Source organism: Schistocerca americana, chromosome X (assembly GCF_021461395.2).
Source record: "Schistocerca americana isolate TAMUIC-IGC-003095 chromosome X, iqSchAmer2.1, whole genome shotgun sequence".
Lineage (NCBI taxonomy): Eukaryota > Metazoa > Arthropoda > Insecta > Orthoptera > Acrididae > Schistocerca > Schistocerca americana.
This window is the reverse complement of record NC_060130.1, coordinates 712,292,338-712,312,601: the sequence shown is the minus strand read 5'-3', so window position 1 is coordinate 712,312,601 and position 20,264 is coordinate 712,292,338. Positions and strand designations below refer to the sequence as shown.

General features: G+C 38.7%; 2 protein-coding genes across 4 annotated transcripts in view; one reads left to right on the top strand and one right to left on the bottom strand.

Annotated features, from left to right (window-relative positions):
* Nucleotides 1–11,994, bottom strand: part of LOC124555758 (ensconsin-like) — a 410,739-nt gene extending 398,745 nt beyond the window's left edge. For all 3 annotated transcript variants that reach the window (XM_047129790.1, XM_047129795.1, XM_047129796.1), the window contains exon 1: nucleotides 11,924–11,994. In XM_047129790.1, the coding sequence (XP_046985746.1) occupies nucleotides 11,924–11,969 (46 nt within the window). In that variant the 5' untranslated portion in view covers nucleotides 11,970–11,994. The remainder of the gene's footprint in view (nucleotides 1–11,923) is intronic.
* Nucleotides 11,995–12,048: 54 nt separating this feature from the next.
* The window catches only part of LOC124556561 (acetyl-CoA acetyltransferase, cytosolic-like), a 73,347-nt gene continuing 65,131 nt past the window's right edge, over nucleotides 12,049–20,264 (top strand). Inside the window, exons 1-2 of the mRNA XM_047130517.1 lie at nucleotides 12,049–12,183; nucleotides 19,866–19,996. Coding sequence (XP_046986473.1) covers nucleotides 12,141–12,183; nucleotides 19,866–19,996 — 174 coding nt within the window. The 5' untranslated portion in view covers nucleotides 12,049–12,140. The remainder of the gene's footprint in view (nucleotides 12,184–19,865; nucleotides 19,997–20,264) is intronic.

Below are 20,264 nucleotides of genomic sequence, written 5' to 3'. Positions count from 1 at the left end.
GGGAAGGAAATGATACTGGTACCCAAAGAAACTTCCGCAACACACCGTAATTTAGCTTCAGCATTTTAGAAATAAAAACAGAAGAAAAGACTATATGCTATTAACTCTCATGAGCATTAGAGATATTTATCTACTAGCGTTAGAAACTCTCCACCCCGATGATGACGACAAACTGACATTAACTTCTTGTAACACTGAAATCATTCGGGAGTATTCCTGGTTCTGTAGGCCTGAGGTGACTTTGAGCACACCCTCATATTAGAATTCCTCAAACCATTTCGACGCAACTGTGAAGGGAATGGGATGGGGTGGGGTACATTGTCTAGCTGAACGTACAGACCGTCTGGCGGGTGTTGCAGATGAACAAACGGAGGTTCGGTATCGTACGACACAGGCTGCTTTATCTTGCGCTGGTGAAAACGATGCCTAGCGTACGACGGACCCCATTACGTCTCATGCAAACATTAACCACACAAGAACACCTGCACCACCGGGATGAATGGTATGTATCGCCTCCTGTGATTTTCTACGTACCCTGCCCTGCAGCGTCTACCAATGTGTATTGTGATTCATAACACAGTCGAAGTTTTTCCGTCCTCCAAGGATCTACTGGCGACTTTCCTGTTCCTACGCTTTTATCTATGCCTTGTGATATGCGGAGAGGAGTGTTAAAGGAGCGGCTGGAGCGAAGGGGACGGGGGGAGGTGGGGGGCTTCCGGACCTTATAGCGAAGAGAGGCTTCTGAATTTCACATCTGCGACCAACTGTTGTTGTCCAGCACTGAAATGGCGAGTAATGTGCTGCGCTACAGCCAATCTATCTATTGTTACAATCCTCAATAGCCAAACAACCACCCCTATCAACACATTGACGCTCAAGGTAACTAACTCTGGCAGGATGGTTTCCCAAATTTTGTTACGTACGTTACATTCTTGACACAGTGGCACGCGAAGAAGCCAGTGTTCGCAGGGCCTCGGAAATTGGTGTGTGTGTGTGTGTGTGTGTGTGTGTGTGTGTGTGTGTATGAATTGGTCAAAATGGTTGGTTCAAATGGCTCTGAGCACTATGGGACTTAACATCTGAGGTCATCAGTCCCCTAGAACTGAGAACTGCTTAAACCTAACTAACCTAAGGACATCACACCCATCCATGCCCGAGTGTAGCAGTCTCGCGGTTCCGGACTGAAGCGCCTATAACCGCTCGGCCACCGTGGCCGGCGAAAATAGGTCATCTCTAATTAAATTGTTCGTGAGTGTCTATGTTTTACATGACTGCTTCTAGATGATCTACAGAAAAAGAGACCGGTCGACGTGGAACAGGGATGAGGCATTGAACTTCCATTATGGATTTCACAACCAACAATATTAAACCCAACGTCGTCAGTGGTAGACTATCATACTGGTTTAGGTTTGCCACGTTTTCTCCAAATCATTTATGGTGAAAATGGAAAGGTCGACTTTTTCCCAGTCGTCGTGTAATATGAACTTCTGCTGTGTCTAATGAGCTCACCGTCGATGGGGCGTACGAACATGAATCCTACATTTGAAGGAAAACGCTACATGACTCACACTTAACACGTGAGAGAGATCTAGGGAATTGAAGGCATAAAATAGCGCTGAAATGCGTTAGGCGGAGAGCCCGTCAACCACGGAAGACCTATGCACGTGGCTCCCCTCCTTAGCTTCAGATTTCAGTGCTTTGCAGCCAGCTCCCCCTATTTGGTAACATCCATATAGCACACACTCGTCGCTAACGGCGTCGTGTTAGGTACTACGGCCCAATATGGAGAGCTCGATCAGTACAGTGATTGTCGTCGGTGACTAGTTCTGGTCTGAGAGACAGAAAATCATTTTTAACTTTAGCGTACCTTGGTATTAAATTTGTAATGCAATTGCGTCAGGGAATCTGTTTTCTTGTTATACTATTCGAAGTCGTTCTGTGGTAATATAACGGGGTAGAATGAAATCCACTACAGAAATTTTACCTACATTTAATAGAAAACAACTATCTAAATACGTCTCGCTCTTTCTGTTGCAACAAATCTCATAAATGCTTAAATTTCTAGTTCCAAATGATTGGAGAAAACATAACAAACAGTTCTGTTATAGAACAGACAGAAAATCCGGTGAACTCACGGCGGAAGTAAAATTTAAAAACAATTCCACTGACGAGGTAAACACAAATGTCCCAAAGGTCACATAATATAAGCACACCTCGCTCTCTAGGAAATATGAAATCCCAAGATGTAAGTCAGCCATTCGTCTACACAAATTTCAAACACTACAAAAATTGCATCCTGGAAACGTTGATGAGACCACGAAACTAACACGTGATGATTTCCCAAGAAAAGTATCAACAACACGTAACGTAGATTCAACTAAACGAAATGTCGCAAACATGACGAATTTTCGATAATTTTTCCCGAGTTGCGTGGCAAATGGCAGGATTGTAAACCTTCCGCTAAACAAGATCCAATCTATATAGACAAAACTAAAATAACGAATCAAAAATATAAATGTAAATGCAACATAAACTCTTAGTAGCTCTGTTATCCCGAAAATGAAGACAGACGTCCAACAATTACAGCTACTCCCTCCTTACTACTACTCCGGAAGAGATAGCGGGGAGGGGGGGGGGGGGGGGGGAGGCCCTTGATACCGTTAAGAGTTTGATTAAGTAATATATACTTTATATTCCACAAGTAAAAATGCTTGCAGGAAATAAATGTCAGATGGATGTTCCGTATCTAACGCATTTACTATGAATCGGTGTGGGGAGGGAGGGGGAGGGAGGGAGGGGGAGAGGGGGAGAGAGAGGGGGAGGGGGAGAGAGAGAGAGAGGGGGGGGGGGAAATTTCAACAAAGTCTGTTACAACACTCTGTCTACAGACCACATACCTGAGGTATTTGTGTACTATTGAAACCAATGCATTTCTCCATCTTATTTATTTTACTTCTTCCCTGACAAATGTCCTTTGATCTGACTATAGGCCAAGTAGAAGTGTTGAACAGTCACCCACTGAACAATGAGGTATGTGACACCTATTGAAACCTGCTAACAGATATGACAGACAGTCAGGTGGTGAGCAAGACAAGGTGATGGGCCGGAGCACTGTATACCAGTCGCAATCAGAAGTCTAGCACTCAGCGATTAGAGTGGGATAATGACGCTGTAGCACTACAGCTCACCACAAAGGTCGCTCGTTTGTAACAGAAATCATTAAGTTAAAAAATCTCGAATGCACTTGGATGTGCAACTTTACTGGATATTAAAACAGTTCCTAATCCCAACCCTAATATTTCCTGACCACAATTATCTTAACAACGATGTATGGTTAGTTTTAACACTGTTCTGCTCAACAACTGTAGGTCATTATGGTGGCTTGTGAAACTTCATTATTTCTCCCTCAGATTATTGTTTAAACACCACCATTGGCAGCGATACAGTAAAGTTTCAAGTGCAATGTTTGATCAGCGACACGAGAACTGAAATGAAACTGCAAACTCTGAGAGGAAAATGATGATTGAATTTCTGCTAGTACTCAAAAATGATTGGGCAGTGTCCCTCTTACCTTGCATAAACAACCCTTGGCACCAACTTGGGAAAGAGAAGTGAATGGGGCGAATTGTGTGCACTACTATATGCCTGGGTGCTTCAGCTATTACATGTAGTTCACTACCTACTATATTACACACAACATTGGCTGTGGTAAACTATCTAACAATGAGAACGATCGCTTCCTATGTACCAGTATTACAAAAAAATGTCATGCTAAAGGCTGGGCTTGACACCTTAGTCCGTTGGTTACCGAGCTTACAACTACGGCAATCAGGGTTTAATTATATGTTTAAGGTAATCAATTAATCCCCAAAAACAGACAAATTAAATTTTTATTGTTATCATGGGCCTCATCTGAAAAATTCGCACTATTACACAGGAAGGAAAGAGAGACCAATTGTGCATTGTTCTCGCTCGGACACTGAACAAATTTTCAATAAAATACGCTTGCAAACTTCGAAATGTGTATCAATACAATACCACTCAAGAAACATTAATTACATTGCTGAAAGGATCATGACAAGAGAAACACCCTTAAAAATTCATAAGCACTGGTATGTCAACACATACCATTTACACAAAATGTTATTTTCTGACTGATTGAGGTGTCACAGCAAAATAATAAACGACTTGTGATTGAGACCAAACTGGTCCACATCCCTGTCTATTTATGTAACACATCATTTTCCTAAATCAGAATTGGTTGTTCAAAGTCTTATTGTTACATCCCAACACTCTATTGAAACAGCATTACGCCTACATTACAAACAAACCTAGGACAGTAAATCATAGAAGGGGTGGAAAAAAAAAAAAAAAAAAAAAACATGTGTGTTAATTCCCACTTGTCCGAACTGTTTAGAACTTTCTACAACTCATCTCCTGCTCAAATTACAATAGCTTCTCTATATATACTGAATATAATTTCATATAATTTTGTAACTTTAATTGAGACAGTACAGAATGAAAGGATAGCGCGCGCCCTCTCTCTCTCTCTCTCTCTCTCTCTCTCTCTCTCTCTCTCTCTCTCACACACACACACACACACACACACACACACACACACACACACACAGAAAGGATTCTCATTAGTTCCATTGCAAAATTAAATACAAATTAGGCTCTCTTCTGTCATTAGAATTACATACAAATTAAGTTCTGAGACAATGTAGTGATTCAGTATGGATCATTTATTTGCTAAAAGACTGTCATCTTACACATCTTACTGTGTAAGATGACAAACAATTCTCTTAGCTAACAATTTATGCCAAACTGGTCAGAACAAGTACATAAAAAAGTAATCAAAACATGCCTGAAGCCTATCAGTTCACAATGGTGATTCTAAGTTTTAGCCTACTTTATGTGATTGTTTTTTTTTTTTTCTTCAATCTAATGTGTCTTCTGAGAAAGCCTGCATTCAGACATACAACTGTGACATATCGTGTGATGTTAGTTATCACTTCTTTGTATTAGTTACTTCAACCAATGTATACACCTATATTTCCTATGCAAAGAGCTATTGCACTTGATGTCTGGTGCTGCTACCAATGAAACAAAAACAAAAATAGATATTTAGAGGATGTTACTTTCCTTTTTCAAAAAAAAGGGGGGAGAGGGGCGGCAGATTTCAGATTAATTATTTTTTCAGTAAATATCCATACTCTGCATATTTACCTTTCAGCATTCCTGAATGAAACATAATGAAGCAAGACAGTGTCGTTATGCAATTTAAGCTAACATTTTTTACTTACAGGGAACAAGTACACCCAGATAACATTGTCCATACACTGACCACAGAAACAGTAGGTTTTCGAATAGAGAGAACACAAACACTGAGCTGCTGCTGATGGTTCTTTCAAAATACAAACAATGCAGAGATGGCAAGCAGTCATAAAAATACTTGTGCTACTACTAATAGTTATAAGTATGGAAAGGGGGCAGGAGAGGGAGAGAGAAAGGGAGGGGGGGAGGGAGAGGGAGAGGGGGGGAGAGAGGGAGAGGGGGGAGAGAGGGGGGAGGGAGAGAGAGGGGGAGAGAGAGAGAGAGAGAGAGAGAGAGAAGAATTGAAGACAGAAAAAAAACTGTCTCCCATTGAAAGCTTCTCCTCTTTACCTCGTCTTTGGTTCACAAGGGACTATTCTAGTGTGGTCAAGACCAACTGACGACTTCTTTTCGTACCTTACAGTCCATCTCTAACTACTACTGCTAGAGTAACTTTTAAATGATTACTTTATTTCAGTAGTTTGTGATCAGAAAAGTCTATTTATATATTTATACATCTGTGAACACAATGAGTGACTCGTAACTTGGAAATCATTTAAACATTACACTACAGGAATTAATGAAATCCAGATTAAAACATCACACTCTCTCAGTGTAACATGCCACATTTCAATCAGCACTTTCTAGCTCACCCATATGAGCCTCAACCACTTACCCACTCAAGAAAGTTGTGGGTTAAAGCCAACTACAAGCAGATAGATGGAAACACTTGGTTTTGCTGAAGATATTTTCTTTTGTTTTTAAGTTCTTAGAACCAAATGTTCTTCCTTAAAAGAGATGATGTAATGAGAGTATCAGCAGTAAGTATTTCAATAATGTTAACTAACAACAAGCAACATAAAGTGTACTTATAAATTTTTAAATATGAAAATTTAGTTTTCTCCTTATTACAGACTGAAACATATTCTCTGTTACAATAATTAGCGTGTGCAATCATGTTTACACGACATCCATCAATTTGTATAGCTGATCATTATAGCTAGGCTTGTGGATGATCCAACCGCAGATTTGAGCAGCATAGACCTATAATCACTTTTTTCCATCTAGCTTGCCAACACTGTGCTACTCAATATGAGGAAAATGACATTGCTCAGATGAAGAAGATTTTATTTGGACTGACAATATCAGTAAATACTTGCAGGCATTCAGAGCTGGAGCTTTTACTAAAACTGAATTCAATATCAGTTTTTTTTTCCAAAATAAAAAGGAATTCAGAAAATAGAATGATACACCACTCAAAACCCAGACAAGCAAACATAGTTTTGCAGTGCTTAAACTTCGAAGTTCCATAACTCATATGTAGTAGATAAAGGTAACGTCCAAACAGAATTACTGTTACGCACTAAGTACATCCATGTTACAGCATCTTCTACTTTATCCTTGAAGAAATACTGCTGCCAGAGAGTAAAAGAACTACCAGTATAATACTCCTAACCTACTCCCCAACAAACACCTAGATATCTGGCATTTTCGAAATCTAGAATACTCTGAGATCAGCGTATACCATCAGTACCATATGAGCAGGACTGTGCTACAGTTTATTTCATTTCAAATAAAAAACTATACACAGAACATACAAATTGATCTCCCCATTTATCAGGAAAAATAAAAGCAAATGATTATACAATCTAATGTTCCTTACAAAAGAAAGAAAGACTTGATGTCTACAGGAGATTTTAGGGGTAGTATAAAGGAGTAACAATATTAAATCTGAAAGTTACACAAATCAACAACATTTCACTGGGAGCTTGTGTGTGTATGCTTTGCTTCGTATCAGTAATGCAGGCACAAGTCCATCAACTATGTAGTGAAAGACACATCTGATGTCACGCATTTGAGAAGAACCAAAAACTACTGTCAACACTGAGTTCTCTTACAGATCTAACACATGAATGGCAAATTTTTCTCATTCAGCATTCTAAGCAAGTAATTACAACTGGTTACCTTTTGATGCACATAAAAATTCACAAACGGTTTTGAGAAATTCACATATGAAGCACACCTCACTTAATATTGCACCGATTTCCAACGAACAACATATCACTTTTTGTTTTTACTTTATTAATTTGGAGTTCCTTCACACATAATGAAATGTAAATATGAATATGAATATGATGTATGAAGTACCCAGACTACTATTAGAAACAGTTGCATTTTATGTTACTGGATTAAGAAATCCTGCTCACCTCAACATGAGTAATTTCTAAATAAATCACATTTACTTAAATTCATCTAGCAAATACATATGAAACCCGTCCACTTTAATCTTACAGCGTTTTTGCAAATAAGTAAGTAGTTTATGTCAGTACTATAAGGATAGACTGCTATTCATCATACAGAGGATACACTGAGTTGCAGACAAGCACAACAAAGCGACTGCTATACATCTGACATTTTGGCCAAAAGGTCTTTTTCTAAAGTTGAAACACACACACACACACACACACACACACACACACACACACACACACACACAAAAACCACTATCTCTGGCTTTCATTCCATCCTGAACTTTACATCAGCTTAAACAGTTTATGTGAATTATAACAGAGAGATGTTTTATTTGTGTGTGTGTGTGTGTGTGTGTGTGTGTGTGTGTGTGTGTGTGGAGCATTCTTTCACTCATTCTTGTTTGAAGCCTCTTCTCTGGATTCAGAACTAGAAAACGAATCCCTCGTAGTTTCTTTTTTCTTCATGTGCTATTTCTGGTTTTACTTCATTTCAACAATACTTGTAATCAGCCTATTCTTGTTGCTAACATTTAATCTACTTAACATGATGATGATGATGATTGTGATGATAAGGAGGAGGAGATTAGTGTTTAACACCCTGTGGACACCAAGGTCATTAGAGATGGAGCACAAGCTCAGCTTAGGGAAGGAGGAAGAAGGAAAGCGGCCATGCCCTTTCGAAGGAACCGTCCCAGCCATTTGCCTTAAGCAATTTAGGAAATAATGGAAAACCCAAATCAGGATGGCTGGAAGCAAGTCAGAACCATCGTCGTCCTGAATGCGAGTACAGTGTGCTAACCACTGTGCTACCCCACTTTGTACTTAATACGAAAACAGCCCTAAATTAACTATGACGAAGTACCATTTTACAGATGAAAGTACAAAAGATTTTAGTGCCAATGAGCACCAGGAAATACATTATAGAGATATATATATATATATATAGAGAGAGAGAGAGAGAGAGAGAGAGAGAGAGAGAGAGAGAGACAGAGGGAAACATTCCATGTGCGTTTACAAATGTCTGCTTGTGTTCTGTGTATGTGCGGATGGATGTGTGTGTGTGTGTGCGAGTGTATACCTCTCCTTTTTTCCCCCTAAGGTAAGTCTTTCCGCTCCCGGGACTGGAATGACTCCTTACCCTCTACCTTAAAACCCACATCCTTTCATCTTTCCCTCTCCTTCCCTCTTTCCTGATGAAGCAACCGTTGGTTGCGAAAGCTTGAATTTTGTGTGTATGTTTGTGTGTCTATCAACCTGCCAGCACTTTCGTTTGGTAAGTCACATCATCTTTGTTATATATATATATCAGATGACCTACATTACTTCACAAGCACTAGCCACTTCTAAAATGAAATGCTTAGCTCACCTAAAGTGTGTGAAGCATACCTTGTCACCAAGACAAAAGGTAGCTTCCAGTTACAGCAAAAATTGGATTTTTATTTCACTTATCATGGCAGGCTTCACATAATACCATATTGCATTAAGTTCCACTTTTACATAAAATGAAACATCTATTGACATCATAGTTTGCTGATGTACAATTAAAATAACCATGAGCAAAAACTGTTTGAGAAAAGCTATGACTGTTGTGTTGATATCACATGTTCCCTGTGTTGTTCCCCTTATAGCCATACGTGATCATTAGACTACAGCAGAATTATTCACCATTCATCATTTGACAACAGAATTTTCCCTCACTACCAACTATTCTTAAGAAAGCTGTTTCATCATGCAATATACAAACAGAAGAAAATTACAGTAGGTTGAAAATCAAATAAATTGAATTTTCTTCCACTAATCTTTGTTTATTACAAGTTCGTTTTTGCTTATTAGACCATTAGCAAATGTAAATATTCATTTTATACATTAAGTCACACTCATGAAGCCATCAATGGTCACACTGTGCTCATCACCTTCTATTCATAACAAATAGATAGAATGCTATGCTCCCTTCATCATACTATTAAAATTGTGTGTCTTTATCAACTGTTACATCTGCATACATGAATTACATTGAAAAAGCAGATATCACAACAGAGATGAGACAAATATATCATGAACCAGTTTAACAGATATATTTGTGTTCATAAGTTGCATTACTATATTCTAGTTTTTATTCATGGCTTAAATTCTCCGAAGAGTTGTCCTATCCCCATAGACTACCAGGCATACCCTCTTACTGCACGTTAAGTATGCTGTGTGTTATATTGTGGCCCATAGATTGCCATTTCATTACTTTGACAAACACTAGGCCATTATCTTTTTGACATGATCCATGAATAAAGATAAATAAAGAAATAAAATTATATGGTGAACCTTTTCATATCATATTTCGTATTCAATCAGATATTTGTTTCAGTACGCTAACATGTAAAATATATTATTTTTCCACTTTCCTGTAACATATGACATGGAAACCATGCAGTCTACATAGTTATAAAAATTGCTCATTCAAAACTCTTAGTGGCCAATAATGTTTCTATTGTGGGCTGCAATTGATTAAATAAATACTGACAGTTTTATTGTTTCACAATGACTAACCCTCTTGATCAGTGATAACAGCAAATTCCACTGTGTATGTTGAAAATAAAAGTTAGTAAATAGTTTCAATGAATTAGAACATCTAGCTACAGGGTTATTTAATTCAGGATAGCAATTTTATGGTGCCATTATTTTACAAAGCTCAACACTAAACTAAGAATTACACGACACTCCTTATTCTCTGCCTGCTGTCAAGATACATATGAATAACTTTCAAGTTACTTTATTTTAGTTGTGCGAATACAGACATTGTTACATTGAGGAAAAAAAATCAAAACAGATTTCAGTTCCTTGAAAGGAAATCTTGTTTTTTCAAACTGACATTTGTTTTAAAATATGTCTGAAGGGAGTTGCTGGTGCTAGTCTCTCTCTCTCTCCCTCTCAAACTTGTTTAGCTGACAGTCATCGTTGACAAAAGATGAAAGTGTGAACTTAGGATGAAGGTTGTAGTTACAGATGGATCTGTAGGATATCTCAAGATCTGTGTTAGCTGGGGAGCTCAGCTGTGAGCTGGCAAAGCCATCTGACATTTCAGATTATGCTTGGTTATAATTACTGCCCAGATTAAGTAGCAATTTAGAAGACAGAGTTTTAGTGGTGATACACAAACAATCAATAACATCAATGCCAAAAGGGGAGATGCTCCTCTTTATCCCCGCTACCTTAACAGACAGTGAAGTTCATGATGAAGACAACGTATGGGGAATACTGTTAACAGGTAAACATAGTGTTTCTGACAGAGATGCCGTCCAACACACACAGATTAATTTTTCAAAAAGTATTCACATACTTCCTTACTCCGTGCCTCCCAAAACAATGGTTGGCAGCAGAGATTTCAGGTGTACCACTTTCTACGCTAGTAAACAGACTTTTCACGGCTCTTAAGAGCAGTCACAGTATTTAGAACCAGGTGCAAAAGCAAACTCGGTATTCACTTACATAAAAAACAAACTCCGGACAGCCTGGCAATGACACCAAACTAAGTTTTACTAAATATGACGCCCAAAAAATGTACCTGTGCGTGATATGTGTAAAATATATAAATAAAATAGTATCACATGACAAATTTATTCGTGGACTATTATCTCGCCCTTGTCAATGACACACACAATATCTAAAATCACACTTTGATGCTGTCACGCACTTCACACTTCATTGCCCCTAGATGGGCAGAAACAGCACTACAACAGCTTCCGAATATTAGACTGCTTCACTGCTGTAAGATGATTCACCAGGCTCAATTCCAGTCAGATTGTCACGAGAAAACAGTGAAATATAGACAGGCTGCTAAAAAGATTTAAATGGTAGCTTTCTGCTGGAATTAAACGTCAGCTACAAGCTTTGATTTAAATCTTGGCAAGGCTGTGTATTTGGCTCAAATTATGTTCCTGGAAATTATCTTTCATAAAACACAGCACTTGATGACGGAAGGACACATATTGTCCGGGACAGCTAATTTTATGGCACGTGATGGTGACAATAACTATCGCCGCACTGGAAAATTTCCACATAAAACGAATTATGGGGTATCTATTGCATATCATGCAACCACAGTCAGCAGCATCAATTCTACAATGACTTTCCACCAGACACGGTCTATAATTCCTTGTCAGTGTCTGATTTTAAATCTTTTTTTATTTTCTCGTATCATAAAAATAACAAAATTTTGTGTTAATCCACACCTGGGAAAGACCATGACCTGTATGTAATAACATCGCAAAACTGTTGACGACTTGATATCTGGATTCGTTATCACCCAGTCGTGATTTTGTGTGGTTGCTAATTCCCATACACAAATAACAACATATGTTTACCTGGGGTTTCTGGAGATTCAACTTTCACACCCTTCCCATCCGCCATCTTAGCACCAATCACTGCATGGGCATCATTGTCGGTCGTAACATATGAGCATCAGCGGCTAGGATTACCCAAAGAATGTCTCTGGTCAAGCCGGCAGTCCACGTCAACTTAGTGTACGGTTAGGTTGTAGCAGTGGCGTGATATCGTAAAAAAAGTAGTATAAACCTAGTAATGACCGAAGTTGTGATTGTTTCTGGTGTCAGAACACCAATAGGTAAGTTCATGTGTCATATTACTGAGCTACAAAGCATGTTTAAATGAAATTCTAAGAGACAACTCATTTCTGTATTGATAGTTGTTATGATAAGAAACAGGTGAAAATAATTTTTTCCAGAAGTTTATAGATCCAGACCCAGGAAGTATTTGAAGATGTTACGATTTTCCGTACATGTTACCATTGTTCACATAGAAGTTTGGAAGCTAAACCACCATCCACGCGAATTAGCAGACTCGCTTGAAATAATGTCCCTTCGATGCGCGTAACATTTTACTGAGTTTATGGGAAATTAATCGTTTTGTGTAACCTGCAAGCGTATTATGTTGTTTGATGGAGTGGAAGGTGCATCTAATTCGTTATTACACTTTGCGTTAGAAAATTAAAACGCTGTTCTTTATTGATCCTCATATATACTCTGCAAACATTGTATTTATGCTGGAGGGTGCTTACAATTAAACCAAGTGTTTGGGTTCCGTCGTGGAATATTCGTCTATAGGGCTTGGAATAGCGATTCATTCGGGCAGTAATTTTGTAGATTTCCCTATAATTAGTGTTAGCAGATTGGTTTGTACACATTATCTAGGAAAGTTCATAATTAAATCAATTAATTTATGACTGTATTAATAAATAAATGGGACTACACGTTCAACACAAAGTAAATAATAATGTTAAGGGGGCACTAAGTGAACATGCAGCAGTACAGAGTGGTGGGGAATACAGAAGCGTCCGATTCCACCCGTCTGCTGTGATCGTTGACGTGACCAATATGGCGGAAACGAACAATGCCAACGTTTCCAATATGGCGCCTATGTCGTCATTACATACACGACAACAAACACCAAAATACATATAAAACCAGCACACAACTCTCTCTCGAAAAATATAATCGAAGTAAGGGGGAACCAGTGCGGGAATAATGGGGTTTGTGGGTGGGGACAAACTAAATATAAACACACACAGACACACACCATGATCCCAAACTACAAAACACGACGACATGAAAACACCACAAAATTCCCAAGTTCCGCTAAACTTACAATATCGTCAGGAATCGGCCACTTCCCTTCACCTACGTAGCTCAACCGCAGTTGTCGATACCACAAGACAAAAACCAACTACTCCAAGAATTATAATCACGCCACAACTATCGATACCACAAAACCAACACCTAAAACAACAAAAATTGGTATCGGACACTTCCCTTTACCTATATAGGCCAATAGCAGTTCGCGATACCAACCCACATAGCTACGACGACACATTGGAGTCGGACACTTCCCTTAACCTATATAGGTCAACAGCAATTCACAATAACAAAACACATAGCTATCACAACAAATTGCAATCGGTTACTTCCCATGACCTATGCAGCTCAAATACAGCTGACGATTCCAAAAAAAATTGACATAGAGTATTTCCCCCAAGGTACATAAATCAACCAAAAGTACCGATACCAAAACATCAACCACCAACACATGCAGTAAATAACACCGACCCAACAACACACAAAAACCCCACCAAACATCATAACACATGAACTGTAGACCCAAAAACACGACTACTTACCGTAAAAAAGTTCCGGCACTACACACTAATCCCCAACTAGCATATTCTGCTTGCATACGCCGCATTTTACTGTCTCTGTCACAAGCCCAAAAAGTTGCAGAAACTTAATGACAGACAACATGTCGTCCCCCATTTCAGCCAACAGATGCGCACTATTTAAGTTAGAAGTCATATCCATACCTAACAAAAGAAGCCACAAATTGAATTAAACGACTTACCACATGACAAACAGCAAACTAATAGCATCAAACGACACCACAATAACATAAACACAATGGAAACTTAATTCTTAACTCTAAGCCATCTGGTCATCTAAGCCATCTAGGATCAACGCCATCTGGTGCCAAGTTAAAGTAATACGGTTCTCGAGTCTGCTGCCTCCAGTGTAGTATGTGACATCTCAAAGTAGGCCCTAATGTGTTTCGAATACGCTTAACAGCAGATGCACAAGAGAGAACATTTTTCTTGTATTGCTCACTTGTATTAGCTATCCTAAGCATATTGTTAAGTACTTATACTCAGTGTGTACTTTCATTACTTATGTTAGATTGGTCTTGTAGTATTCATATCTAAGTTTTTTTTATTTCATCATTTGTGTTAATTTTGGCCACAGTTACGTGATGATGATTACTAGAAATACGTCATAAATAAAATATTTAGCAACCAAGACATTACCAAGGAATTACTACATGCCAGGAAATTTTCTTGTTACTAACACCCTCAGACAGATAAAACAATATTAGAGATTGGATCTAGGATGCAAATGTAACTGAAATGGTAGCTTATACATAAAAAAAAGCTTTTCATGACACATTTGTTGGCTTTACCAACTTGCAACAAAACTTGTCACCTGGCAACCTAACTTAGGCCTTGTGCTATGCTGCAGTTCAGTCGGGTGGTTGGTTGATTCGGGGAGGGGCCAGTGAGGTCATCGGTCCCATTGGGTTAAGGAAGGATGGAGAAGGAAATCGGCCATGCCCTTTCAAAGGAACCATCCCGGCATTTGCCTGAAGCGATTAAGGGAAATGATGGAAAACCTAAACCTGGATGACCGGACACAGGTTTGAACCATCATCCTCCCGAATGAGAGTCCAATGTGCTACCACTGCGCCAGCTCGCTTGGTCAGTCTGTTGCCAAGCCTCTTAAAAACATCTAGTAGGCTTATACAACACAGTCCTTGTAAACAATACAGTCCAAGCCATCACCCACAAGAAATAAACATGTTACAAAGAAAGTATATGACTGACATTTACAAGTCACACACACAAAGAGATCCCAGACAACATCTATGTAACATGTCATCACACTTCAAAGAATATACCAATGGCTTGTGTTATTCACTAGACCTTAATGTTGTAGACATGGAAGATACATGGAGACACTAGAAGATTTCGGACATATTAAATAATGGTAAGACAGAGATTTCAAAAACATATTTTAAACGGCAAGCCATTTTCATGGGCAGATGTGGACTTTGATTATAACTTATGACTTGTGAACAGCAGATTAAAACTGAAGAAATTGCAAAAAGTTGGTAATTAGGGAAGTGGTACATGGAGAAATTGAAAGAACCATGGCTTATTCAGTGTTTCAAAAGAAGCATTAGGCAATGATTGACTGAAACAGAGGTTAGATGACATGTGGAGTTGCAGACAAGCACAATGAAAAGACACTTACACTTATAGCTTTCAGCCAGAGCATTCTTCAGAAACACACACTCACATTCATTCATACAAGCAAGCACACCTCACACATGACTGCCTTCTCTGGCAGCTTGGATTCCATTTGTTGTTCATAACTATAATATTGAAGTATTTAGCTGAATCAACAACCTTTGAATTTGTGAGATTTGTCATGTAAATGAAATAGAACAGATTCCTCTTAGTACTCGTGTGGAGGATCTCACTCTTATTATTATTTATACTTAATTATTAGTTTTTGGTGCCACGCAGGTATGTTTTCTGAATCACTTCCCAATTGAATTTGAGCATCTGATGTCTTTACTAGATGGTAAACCATAGCATCATCCGCAAACAATCTTAAGAGGGCTGCTCAAAATCTCCTAAATTGTTTATATAGATTAGGAGCAGCAGAGGGCCTATAACATGACTTGGGAAATGCCAGACATCAGTTCCACTTCCACTTCACTTGATGATTATTCATTAGTTACTGACTATTTGTCAGTTACTACAAACTGTGACCATCCTGAGAGGAAATGACGAATCCAGTTGCACAACTGCGATGATACTCCTTAGGGACAACATTTGATGACCAGCCACTTGTGAGGGACAGTGTCAAAAGCCTTCAGGAAATCTAGAAATGTGGCATCAGTTCGATTCGAGATCCTCTGTTAGTAGCACTCATTACTTCATATGAATAAAGAACCAGTTGTGTTTCATCAGAATGGTGCTTTCCAAATCCATGCTGCCTGCCTGTTAATAGATCATTTTCTTTTTGGTGTTTCATAATGTTTGTATGCAATATATGTTCCAAAATCCTTCTGCAAATTGATGTCACTGCTGCGGATCTGTAAGTCATCAGATTGCTCCTATTTCCTTTCTTGAGTGTTGGTCTAATCTGTGCAACTTTCCAGTCTTTTACATATGGATCTTTCATCAAGTGAGTGGTTGTATGTGACTGCTAAGTATGAAGCTCAGAATGAAGCTATTATATCAGTATATTCTGAAAGGAACCAAGTAGTCGCTCTATAGTCTGGACCAGAAGACTTGCCTTTATTAAGTGATTTACGCTACTTCACTGCATGGAGAGTATTTACTTTTAAATTACTCATATTGGCAACTATTCTTGATTCAAATTCTGGGATGTATACTGCATCATATTTGGTGCAGAAATTTCAAAAAAGCATGTCTAGTATCTCCACTTTAGTGCTACTGAAGTCTGTGACATTACCATTGTTGTTGCACAGTTCAGCTTATTGAGTAGCTTGCCACTAATGTACTTAGTATGGGACCAGAATCACTTTGGATTTTCTGTCAGATTTCAAGACACAGTTTCATTGTGGAAACTATTAAAAGCAACTCACATTGAAGTCCACAATAAATTTCAAGCTTCTGTGACATTGTCAGTATTGGAGATTTTGCATTCTTTTAAATATGGTGTGCTTTCATTGTTGCTTCTGCGACAGTGTTCTGATCTGTTTTGTGTAGCATGGGGAATCTGTTCAGTTTCTTCTTAGTTTCTGTAATTTGAACCTCTCAGTTGTCATCAGTACTATTTCTTTACATTTAAGCTACATTTGGTCTAAAAAACAAATTTTATCTGCATTTTTAACTAAATATATTTTACATTTATCTTTGGTGGTTTTGGATGTTTTGGTATTCGGTCTTGCTACATTGGCCTTGTGGTAACTAGTCCCTATATCTGTCATGATGTTCCCTATTTGCTCAGGATTATTTGATGGCAAGTGGTCTAGTATGTCATTGCAACCATTTACACTTTATCCAGACTCCTTAACTAATTGTACAAAATAATTTTCAGATAGAAAATTTTGGCTAGTACAATTTTGGATGATGTTTTGTGCCTATGTACATATATTTTTGCCAACATATCAAAGGTAGACTGAAGTCACCATCAACTATAATTATATGCCAGAGGTTGAAAATACCATTAGAATTGTAAGATTCTTTTATTTAGAATGTGCCTGGTTTCAGGAACTTAAATGCCCATCTTCATGTGTTATGCTGAAAATAGCACAAGGTGGGAGATGATAAGTTTTTACACGCAGCAATACACACAAAAAATGCTGTGTAGCGGTAGACGAGTACAGGACATGGTGTATTACCAGTGAGTACAGAGCATGGAGTAGCGTACGCAAGGGACGACGCAAACAGGTTACCAGTTTCCCTCATTGGCAGCTATATCCCTAAGGTGCTGCTTCATGCACCCAACATTTGAGCTTCCAACAACCAATAATCCTACCCTCTGTGAATCCTCAGAACTTGCAGGCTGAGTAGGTTTCACTGAAACAGGGAAAACTACAGCTGGCTCAGGATATTTATCAGCTACAACTGGCACCTGAAACCTATTTGTCAGGCAAACTGGGGATACCTTTCAACTTGTCCCACAGAAAGTCTTTAACCATCCCCAACACTCTGACGCAACCTTCCCACTTCAGCACGAGTGAGGGTTGAGCCTCAGAGTGGACAGTAACCAGCTAGCCGCAGTAGTGGACCGATAGGTGGAAGCCCAATGGCAACACCCTCCGCTGCATGACTGAAGCCAGAGCCACATGTAGCTGTGAGTGAAGAGTCACCAACTTGGCTTGCATCTGAACACAGTATTCACAGCCCCTATCCACACTCAGGACACAAATACACAAAAAAATTTAAGATGAAACTACACAAGCACACAGACAAAGTTAAATAAGTAACTCAGTTCTCCTTTGAAGTTTGTATTGCAATGAACAAATAATGAATTACTCTCCCATTGATGCTTGTATGGAGGTTGCCTCATGACTGAGCTGTCTACACCTTACACTGGCGGTCTGAAACAAAACAAGACAGTAGCGGGACAGGCAGTGTAAATTCACATTACCCTGTTACCAAAACACAAGACTATTCTTCGTAAATCACTACATACAACAACTTATGCAGAAACCATGCAGCAGTGATAAGAACTGGACATAACAAGGAAGCATTAACTGAGCAGGAAGTGAGACAGGGTTATAGCCCATCCCTGCTGTTGTTCTCTCTGTACAAAGAGCAGACTTTGATGGAAACCAAGGAGAAATTTGGGAAGAGAAGTAAAGTTCAAGTGGATTTAGGGTGCCAGTAGCTATGCAGTGGTGAAGAGACTTCCTCAGCATAGACTAGTATAGGGAGCTACATATGACATATTTTGAATATCAAAACATCTTTAAGACCAAATTTTGTGGGAGCATGAAAAGATGTAGTTTTGGCCCTTTTGCTGTGTGCTCATCACATATTAGAGAATTCTTAGGCCAACTGTCATCAGCAAACATAATTTGTTGGAAGTTAATGGAATAAAAAAAAAATTCATCTTGGCCTTGTGGTCTTACAAAATCATTTGACTCAGACTCCCTGATGGCTCTTTGTAGTTGAACTGACTGACTCCTGCAAGGTGTTTCCAGCAGCCCCCATCCCCCACACTTCACCCCGCATGCACGTCATAATGTGAACAGTACTTGTTCTTACTTGCAAAAGACAGAAAGAAAACAAGAAAACGTGCACAAATGTAAATAAAAAATAAGGCCAAAATATTGTAGGTAGATATCAGCATATCATCCTTGACATGTCTTACACAATGGCCACAGTTTGTATCTTTCTTCCTATTTAATAATAGACATAAACTAGATTCGAAAATACTTTGCAAGATTATCAGTATCACATGACAATCAAGAGTGACAGTGGGTAGCCTCACAGAATACTGTAGAGATGCACTTGGTAGTATTTCAAGCAATTAAGCGTATTCAAGAATGTGACATGCTGCTCTTGGGTGTTATGAATATGTGATGCAGTGATTTTTTTGAGCAATGATAATGGAATATATACATCAGGAAATCTCTAGGAGATACTGACAACCTAATGGATGAGACCATTATTCACATAGTTCTTGGATTTGTCACTGAACACAACTTGTGGCAATATCATTCACTTACCATATAAGTCCTGAAAACTTTTCACTATTGACAAAACAATAAAAGTTAAAATAATATGTGTTAAGTAGATATTTGATTCTATAGTGATATAGTGGTTGATGTCATAGTGTGCACGAATAAATAGATTTTTCAGTGTGGTGGATTGTGATGACCTGATCCAGGGAAACTGCAGTTCAGTATCCACAATTATTATGTGATGACATCTAGCAGCTTAGAATCTGTTCTTCACAGTATCACTTCTTTGCAAAGATCATACCGCATTCTTTTGTAAGCCAAAAGTTTAATAATTCTGTAAAAGTTATCATGGTAGCTGCCACTACATTCCTCCTCAACTTAAAACCATTTACAGTACAATTATTTGACTCGTAAAGTAGTGGTTGCCTTTGTTGTAGATAATGTCATTTCAGTTTTTATGCAGTTGTGGAAACAGCGCAAAAATTAATTTGCAAATGGTGTTTATGTATGTAATTTCAGGATCACTTGGTGGTTGTTTCTCAACCCTTAGAGCTGATGAGCTGGGCACGATAGTAATTAAGGAAGCTTTGCGGAGAGCACAAATTGATCCCGCTAATACACCTGGAATATGTGAAGTCATTATGGGGCAGGTGAGCATGTATACACATAGGATGCTGCGTGTGTGTGGGTGTGTGTGTTTGTTATAGTGTAGGAATAATGAGGAATGCAGTACCATGCTATTAGTGAGGGCTATATCAACTTCTTTCAAGACAAGAAGGAATAAACACTACCTGAAGAAAGGAGTGTTCTTGTACTAAGAAATTTCAGTTTATACAAGACATGTTGCTACACCAGTGATGCATGTGTTGAACCCCATGATGATAGTGGTGGGGATGGGGGAGATATGCTAATTTAGGT